At 36.8% G+C, this 8,667-nt stretch overlaps 1 protein-coding gene across 1 annotated transcript in view; it reads left to right on the forward strand.

Annotated features, from left to right (window-relative positions):
- Positions 1 to 8,667, forward strand: part of sorl1 (sortilin-related receptor, L(DLR class) A repeats containing) — a 107,391-nt gene that overhangs the window by 69,393 nt on the left and 29,331 nt on the right. Inside the window, exons 18-31 of the mRNA XM_016273568.1 lie at positions 1,127 to 1,258; positions 1,342 to 1,433; positions 1,519 to 1,765; positions 1,864 to 2,002; positions 2,861 to 3,034; positions 3,135 to 3,248; positions 3,322 to 3,444; positions 4,377 to 4,496; positions 4,603 to 4,728; positions 4,877 to 4,987; positions 5,773 to 5,904; positions 6,990 to 7,121; positions 7,270 to 7,404; positions 7,528 to 7,680. Coding sequence (XP_016129054.1) covers positions 1,127 to 1,258; positions 1,342 to 1,433; positions 1,519 to 1,765; positions 1,864 to 2,002; positions 2,861 to 3,034; positions 3,135 to 3,248; positions 3,322 to 3,444; positions 4,377 to 4,496; positions 4,603 to 4,728; positions 4,877 to 4,987; positions 5,773 to 5,904; positions 6,990 to 7,121; positions 7,270 to 7,404; positions 7,528 to 7,680 — 1,930 coding nt within the window. The remainder of the gene's footprint in view (positions 1 to 1,126; positions 1,259 to 1,341; positions 1,434 to 1,518; positions 1,766 to 1,863; positions 2,003 to 2,860; positions 3,035 to 3,134; positions 3,249 to 3,321; positions 3,445 to 4,376; positions 4,497 to 4,602; positions 4,729 to 4,876; positions 4,988 to 5,772; positions 5,905 to 6,989; positions 7,122 to 7,269; positions 7,405 to 7,527; positions 7,681 to 8,667) is intronic.

Raw genomic sequence — 8,667 nt, forward strand, 5'->3', positions numbered from 1 at the left:
ATATATATATATATATATATATATATATATATATATATATATATATATATATATATAGGGGCTTTTTCACCCGTGGAACTTTTTCATAGTTCCTAGAACTATTGGTGGAAGTTTTCGTTTTTTTCGCGTGTTCGCACCGCAGGAACTAGGAATGTATTTAGTTCTAGGAACGTATCTAGTTATAGTACGCTGATACATTCCATCTCCGCTATCATGAAACTCCGATCACGGCGTTGTCCATTCACAGATTGTTGATGTTTGTGAATGCCGCAAATAAATGTCGCTGTCGGCTGCTTCAGAGTTCCTGCTGCGAATGCAACCAGGAAAACGGCCCGAGGGAGAAATTGGTTCTCTTGGAACCACCCTTCTGGCTAGTTCCTAGAACTGAGTGCTAAGATGTACGTGGTGCGAAAGCACCTTATAGTGACAAGAAAAGTATGTGAACCCATTGGAATTGGATTTCTGCTTTAGTTGGTTATAAAATGTCATCTGATTTGCATCGAAGTTACAAGTATGGACAAACATAATGTGCTTAAGCTAAAAATGCACAAAAAATTTATAATATTTCATTTATTTCTTTATTGAACACATCACATTAAAAATTCACAGTGCTGTGGAAAATTAAGTGAACTTTTAAGTGATCTGGTTGTCATTACCTGGATTAATCACAACTTTGGGGTCATGAGTTGTTCATGAGTACTTTGTTTGTCCTGAGCAGTTAAACTTCCCAGAAAAATCATCCTGGTCTTATACATTCTTTGTTTTTTACTAGAATATTCTGCATATTTGAACCCTTTTTGTTTTTATTGTATTGGCTAATTTTGGATTTTTAATTGGTGTTTGTTTGTTCACTTTCATTATACTGTTGTGATACCAAAAGCATCAGCAGTTAAATAATTTGAAAAACGTTAATTTTCTTTTCCTTTTATTTATTTTTATGAAAAGTATTGTAAAAAATTATATCAAAAATCAGAAATGAAAAAAAAAACTTTATTAGATTAGATAATAAAAAAATGTAACAACAACAACAACAATAATAATTATTATTATTGTTGTTGTTATTATTATTACAATTTATTAGGCATTTATTAATTTTATAAGTATTTTCTTTGATTTTGTGTTGTAGAGACTGTGTTTGAATGGAAGCTCTGGACAGGAAGTGATTGTCAGAAAGGACTTACAAAACGTGGAGGCGCTGTCATTTGACCCCATCAGCCGGTTGCTGTATTGGGTGGATGCTGGTGCTCAGAAAATCGAGGTAACCACAGGTTAAAACAACTACAGCAGCATCAATTACAGTTGTTCGTTCCTGTAGTCATCCTCACACTGTCTCTCTTCCAGGTGTCCAACTCTGATGGAGACCTGAGACGCACTCTGGTCAATTCTTCAGTGGTGGAGCAGCCTCGAGCCCTGACGCTCATGCCAGGAGAGAGGTGCGGTGTTCCCACAAATCACTTGTTTTCCTTAACAATCTGCATGCTCCCTTCACCCTGACCACTAAGTTGCTGTTTCTTTTAGCTTGATGTTTTGGACAGACTGGGGCGATCGTGCAGCAGGCATCTACCGCAGCTGGATGGACGGTTCCAACATCGCCTGCATTGTGTCTGAGGCAGTTCGCTGGCCCAACGGCATAACGGCTGATGAATCATGGCTGTACTGGACGGAGGCATATGGAGACCGCATTGAAAGAGCAGACTTTAATGGAAGCCGCCGTACTGTGATAATGGAGGGCCTGCCGCATCCTTATGCTATTGCTGTTTTTAAGGTAGACCCAATGTTATCACTTCTTGGAATGTTACAACTAATATTAAACTGTCTTTAATGATCATCAACACTTTGATGAACTGGTGTTTGTTGATGTAGAATGACCTGTACTGGGATGACTGGTCTAGAATGGGAATCTTCAAAGCACCTAAATCAGGCTCACCAGACAGTGAGATGCTAGTGGGCAGACTGACAGGAGTGATGGATCTCAAGATCTTTTACAAGGGAAAAAACAGAGGTCAGTCCTTAAGGGAAGACAGTCCTTCAGAAATACATGGGAAATACACCTTTAAAGACCATTATAGAGCTGGCAGGGCTTTTCTTTTTTCCACTTGTCAGCTTGTATTGTATAAATTGAATGTTTAACATAATTATTTTCATAAACTAATTTTATTATTTATTGTTGTTATCATTATTAGTCATTTCTAAATATAGAAATTGACACTATCATTGTAGTTCTTGCATTTTATTGGACAATAATTTGCATGCAAAGAATTTGCAATAGGGTTATTATTATCGTTATACAAAACTAAAACCATAAAAAACCTTTTCATTACTTGAGATATGATGTTATTAAGATATTAACATTAACTGAAATAAAATAAAATACTTAATCGTAATGTTTTTTAATTGTAGCTAACTGCCAAGGCAGAAATTTTGTTTTTTAGTTTAAGTTGAAGTACTAAGATAATTAAAACTAAACTAAAACGATATCCTAAAAAAACAAACAAAAAAAACATATCACTAAACCTTTAACTAAATAAAACACAAAATATAAAAATAAAATTCAAAATACTAACAAAAGATATAATAGTATATCAGTGATACTAAAATAATATTGGTGTAAGATGAATTATTATTTATTTTTTTATTTTTTTTACACAAGAATAGAGAAATAAATTTTTAATGTGTGTATTTTTACATACTTTATTTTATTTTTGCAACTTTATTTTTTAGTAGTAAAAAAGCTAACAAACAAGCAATAAAAGCACAAAACTACAATATTGATTTCATGGGCTCAGCTTCATACAGTGGCTCCACTGGTTTACTTGGGGTGCAGAAATCGTTTTTAAAGATTTATTTCCCTCTCCTTTAGGTCAGAATGCTTGTGTGGATCAGCCATGCAGTCTTCTGTGTCTTCCCCAGCCTGGAAACAAGCATCACTGTGTTTGCCCCGATGGAGTTTCCACCACCATCTTACCCTCAGGAGAGCATCAATGCCAGTGTCCCGGTGGATACCAGCTCCGCAATAATACATGCGTTAAGACAGGTCTGACAGTCTCAGAAGTGTCAGATATCAAAAGCTCTAAATGCTAAATAAACATTTTTATGAAATTGAAATGGATTTCTTTGCTTTAATTGACTCACAGAACACACCTGCCTGCCAAACCAGCACCGCTGTACTAATGGGAAATGCATCAGCAGCATCTGGAAGTGTGACAGTGACAACGACTGCGGCGACATGAGTGATGAACAGGAGTGCCGTGAGTGACATCATCAGCCCTGTCTCGTATAAAATGTGTATGATCTGTTTTTCATATATTTTTCTCTCTGCAGCCACCACTTCCTGTGACTCTGCGGTCCAGTTCCGCTGTGTGGCCTCAGGGTCCTGCATTCCACTGGCCTTCAAGTGTGACCATGAGGATGACTGTGGAGATAACAGTGACGAAGAGCATTGTGGTATGTGTTTGTGTTTAGGGCTATATGTCAAATATTCATTATATGTCTGAGATGATTTTGTTGGTGATATAAAATTAAGCAGTATCACAGTATTTTAATGCACTATTTAATTAATCTTTTAAGTTTCCTAAAGAACACATCTCGCAACTTGCAAATAAAAAGTTGACCGATGTTTTTTTTTTTTTAAGTTTCTCTGAATAAGTATTGTTATTGTTAACTAAAACTAAAATGGTAAAAATATTAATTTAATCCATTTTTGGCCTTTGCAACTAACTGAAATAAAATAAGTTTGTTGAGTGCTACATTTAATAAAAATGAGATAAAAGTAAATCAAAGATGAATAGAAATGGTTTTTTAAATGATAAAATTATAAAAATGAAAAATTATAATAAAAAAATCGAAATTGACAAAAGCACACGACAAAATTGCTAAAATGAAAATAATTTATTAGAAATATGAATAAATACAATGAGTATATAAATAATTCCAAAATAACACTGCTCTGAATTAAACTTAAGTAGCTAAATTTACTAAAAGTGAGATAAAAGTAAATCAAAGTTGAATAGAAATATATTTTTTTAAATTATAAAAATGGTGTATGTTCATGGAAGAAATGTGAAGATAGTCATTTTTTATTAATATTGCTGTGTTCATTGCTATGTATAAATGATTATATTACTGTATATAAATACAATTAATATAATTTTTCTGTTCGTTAGTTGAAAACTGTGTCAAAGCGTGCCTTAATTATTTTTAACAAGATTTACTTTTTGCATTAAACATTTAGCATTTGCTTGGCAGCAGAGTGTTTTGTTGATATGGAATTTCCTTGGATTGAAAAAAAAAAGTTTTTTAAAGCTATATTGTATTTGTTTTTAGTTCAGATAAAGTAACATAAATGCAGTGCTCATGTTGTATCTGCTTTCTTTTAGAGTCTCACAAGTGTGGACCGGGGGAGTTCACCTGTGCAAGAGGTGTGTGTATTCGGGACGCGTGGCGCTGTGATGGAGACAACGACTGCAGGGACTGGTCAGACGAGGCCAACTGTACTGGTGAGAGAAAAGACACACATTTACACACCGGTGCAAGAAATATGCAGTGAAATACATCACATCTACATCTTCAATGTCTCTCTCTTCCTCATTCTGTCACATAAAGTGGGTCACCACACGTGTGAGAGCAGTAGTTTCCAGTGTCACACGGGTCACTGCATTCCTCAGCGCTGGGTGTGTGACGGAGATGACGACTGCCAGGATGGCTCCGATGAGGACCCAACCCAGTGTGGTCAGTCTCAAACACTGCTTTACTCCCCCTCATGGCATTTAACTTTTTTCTATGGAAGACCAAATGCATCAGCATTGGTTTTTCTAATCATGTTGCTCACTCGTGTATAATTCTGTGCAATTTGGCATCTTTCGGTTTTGTCCTTCAGGTAAAGAAAAGTGCAATGGCTTCTTGTGCTCTAATGGCACCTGTCTGCCTGCTAGTGCTCACTGCAATGGTGTGGAGGACTGTCCAGGAGGCGCTGATGAGCAAAACTGCGGTATTGCTTTTTATATAAAGGGTTAGTTCACCCAAAAATGAAACTTCTGTCATTATTTACTCACCCTCGTGTTGTTCGAAACCCGTAAGACCTTCATTCATCTTCAGAACACAATTTAAGATATTTTTGATTAAATATGAGGGCTCTCTGACCCTCCCATAGACAGCAAGGTAACTACCACGTTCAAGGTCCAGAAAAGTACCAAGATGATTGACAAAGTAGTTTGTGTGACATCGGTGGTTCAACTGTAATTCCACATTTTTGTCTCTACTGCGTCACTTTGGACGCGCGTTCACGACAGTACCATGACACGAGCGTGTGGCGGCGCTGACCCAGATCCGGTGTCGTCACACGCTCGTGTCATGATACTGTCGTGAACGCGCGTCCAAAGTGACGCAGTAGAGACGAAAATGTGGAATAAAGTCGTTATTTTTGTTTTTTTTTGCGCAAAAAAGTATTCTCGTACCTTCGTAACTTTACAGTTGAACCACTGATGTCACACGGACTACTTTGTCGATCATCTTGGTACTTTTCTGGACCTTGAACGTGGTAGTTACCTTGCTGTCTATGGGAGGGTCAGAGAGCCCTCATATTTAATCAAAAATATCTTAAATTGTGTTCCGAAGATGAACGAAGGTCTTACGGGTTTCGAACAACACGAGGGTGAGTAATTAATGACAGAATTTTCATTTTTGGGTGAACTAACCCTTAAGTATATATAAGTGGAATGTTGTTTGTTGTGTTGTAATTGTAACTAGAGAAATAATAAGGGTCTGTTCTTGCAGGTCCCCTCTGTGCACACTATATGGAGTTTGTGTGCAGAAACCGAGCACAGTGTCTGTTCCAGTCTCTGGTGTGTGACGGTACCCGGCACTGCTCCGATGGATCTGATGAGGACCCGACGTATGCAGGCTGCTGTGAGTCCAACACATTTGCTAACTGAAATGTGACCGTTAGAAAATGTTCACTAGAGGAACTAGCCAAAAGGACCATTATGTGCTTCTGACTAGGACTGTCCATGTAAATGTAGTGCGATTAATTACATTAATAAATAAAAATGTCATAATGTACACATTTAGTTACGCCCCTTGACCTGAATGTTAATTCCTTAAGATATTCCTTAAGAAATTATTAAATCTAACGTAAATATACTATTCAGAAGTTTGGTTATATAATAATTTTAGAAAGAAGTCTCTTATTCTCTCCAGTGATGCATTTATTTAATCAAAAATACAGTAATATTGTGAAATATTATTACAAATTATAATAATTGTTTTCTGTTTTAATGTATTGTAAAATGTCATTTATTTCTGTGATGGCAAAGCTGAATTTTCAGCAGCCATTACTTCAGTGCCACATGATCCTTTAGAAATCATTCTAATATGCTGATTTGGCACTCAAAAACATTTCTTATTATATTCAATGTTGTAATATTTTTTATAATATTTTTGTATACTATAATACAATTTTTTCAAGATTCTTTAATGACGAGAAAGTTCAAAAGACATTTTTTTTAAAATTTTTACATTTTTAACTGTCATGTTTGATCAATTTAATATTTATTATTTATTAATTTCTTATTTAGTATTTAGTTTCTCTTATTTAGTATTCATTTCTTTAAAAAATCTTACTGCCCTCATACTTTTGAATGGTAATTTAAAGAATAGATTATGTATTATTAGATTTCTTTTATAGTGTTTAAAAATTAATCAATCAGTGTATTCACCACTTTTTGCACCTATTGCTTTTCTGTTTTCTCATATGCTATGTCTGCTGCCTTAATGTATTGTCTTTAATTCATAGTGTCATAATTTATTCATAATAGCTTCTCTGCAAAAATTGATGTATGCACTTACTTTCAACTTAATTTGATTAATTAATCTGCATATCATGTAATTAGATTTTTAATCAGTCTTAATTGACAGTCTTAAACGTGGACTTTGGATAAAGCACAAATGCAGTGTTTTGTAATGAACTGATTAGTTCTCCTCTTCCTCCACAGCAACTAACCCTGAGTTTGAGAAAACATGTGACGGCTACAGCTTCCAGTGTTCCAATGGAATGTGTGTGACCCTGGAGTGGAAGTGTGATGGCATGGACGACTGTGGCGACTACTCTGACGAGGCCAACTGTGGTGAGCAGGAACTTTTGGCTAGGCAAGACTACAGACTTCCAGTCAGAGCATTCAATAATAAGCTCCAGTCCAGTCATACTTGGGACGGCTTTGAGAAAGTTATTTTTCTGTGCTTGTTTGCTAATTAGTTGTGTGCTTTCTTTTTCAGCGTCCCCGACCGATGAGCCGGGCTGCTCGCGTTACTTTCAGTACGAGTGTAAGAACGGCCGCTGTGTGCCCGCCTGGTGGAAGTGTGATGGGGAAAATGACTGCGGTGACTGGTCTGATGAATCTCAGTGCTCAGGTATACAAATCAGTCCAGTACACTGTGTCCCAGTCAGCGTCTATTAACCTTGTTTGTAGAGCACTGACAAAAGAGAATGCTCAGTGGATTAATTACAGTTAATTATGATGTGTCTGTGTTCAGATGGCGGAGCTCCTCACACACCTGCGCCGGGTCCAGCTACCTGTGCTCCTAATCGTTTCCGCTGTGGTTCTGGCGCGTGTATTGTGAACACCTGGGTGTGCGACGGCTACGCTGATTGTCCTGATGGCAGCGATGAAGTGGGCTGTCCCACAGGTGCTTCCTCTTCTCTTTTACTAGCCAATACTAGGGGTGTCAAACATATGGCTTGAGAAAGAGTCATATATATATATATATATACATACACACACAGTGCCGTGAAAAGGTTTTTGTCCCCTTCCTGTTTTTTTATTTTTTGCATATTTGTCACACTTAAAAGATTCAGATCATCAAACTTATTTTAATATTACACAAAGATAACCCAAGTAAATACAAAATGCAGTTTTGAAATAATTATTTAATTTATTAAGGGAAAAAAGCTGTCTGATCTTACGTGAAAAAGTAATTGCCCCCTAAATCTAATAACTGGTTGTGCCACCCTTGGCAACAACAACTGCAATCAAGCATTTGTGATAACTGGCAATGAGTCTTTCACATCAATGTGGAGGAATTTTGGCACACTCTTCTTTGCTAAATAGTTTTAATTCAGCTATATTGGAGGATTTTCGAGCATGAAAGGACTGTTTAAGGTCATGCCACAGCATCTCAATCAGATTTAAGTCTGGACTTTGACTTGGCCACTCCAAAACCTTCATTTTGTTTTTCTTGAGCCATTCAGAGGTGGGCTTACTGGTGTGTTTGGGATCATTGTCCTGCTGCATAACCCAAGTGTGCTTGAGGTCACAAACTGACAGCCGGACATTCTCCTTCAGGATTTTCTGATAGAGTGCAGAATTCATGGTTCCATCAATTATGGCAAGTTGTCCAGATCCAGACCATCACACTACCACCAGCATGTTTGACTGTTGGTATGATGATCTTTTTATGAAATCCTGTGTTGGTTTTACGCCAGATGTAACGGGACACACACTTTCCAAAAAGTTCAACTTTTTGTCTCATCAGTCCAAAGAATATTTGCCCAAAAGTCTTGGGGATAATCAAAATATTTTTTGGCAAATGTGAGAAGAGCCTTTGTGTTCTTTTTGGTCAGCAGTGACTTTTGCCTTGGAACTCTCCCATGGATGCCGTTTTTGCCCAGTCTCT

This window comes from Sinocyclocheilus grahami, unplaced genomic scaffold (genome assembly GCF_001515645.1).
Source record: "Sinocyclocheilus grahami isolate Dianchi unplaced genomic scaffold, SAMN03320097.WGS_v1.1 scaffold79.1, whole genome shotgun sequence".
Classification (NCBI taxonomy): domain Eukaryota; kingdom Metazoa; phylum Chordata; class Actinopteri; order Cypriniformes; family Cyprinidae; genus Sinocyclocheilus; species Sinocyclocheilus grahami.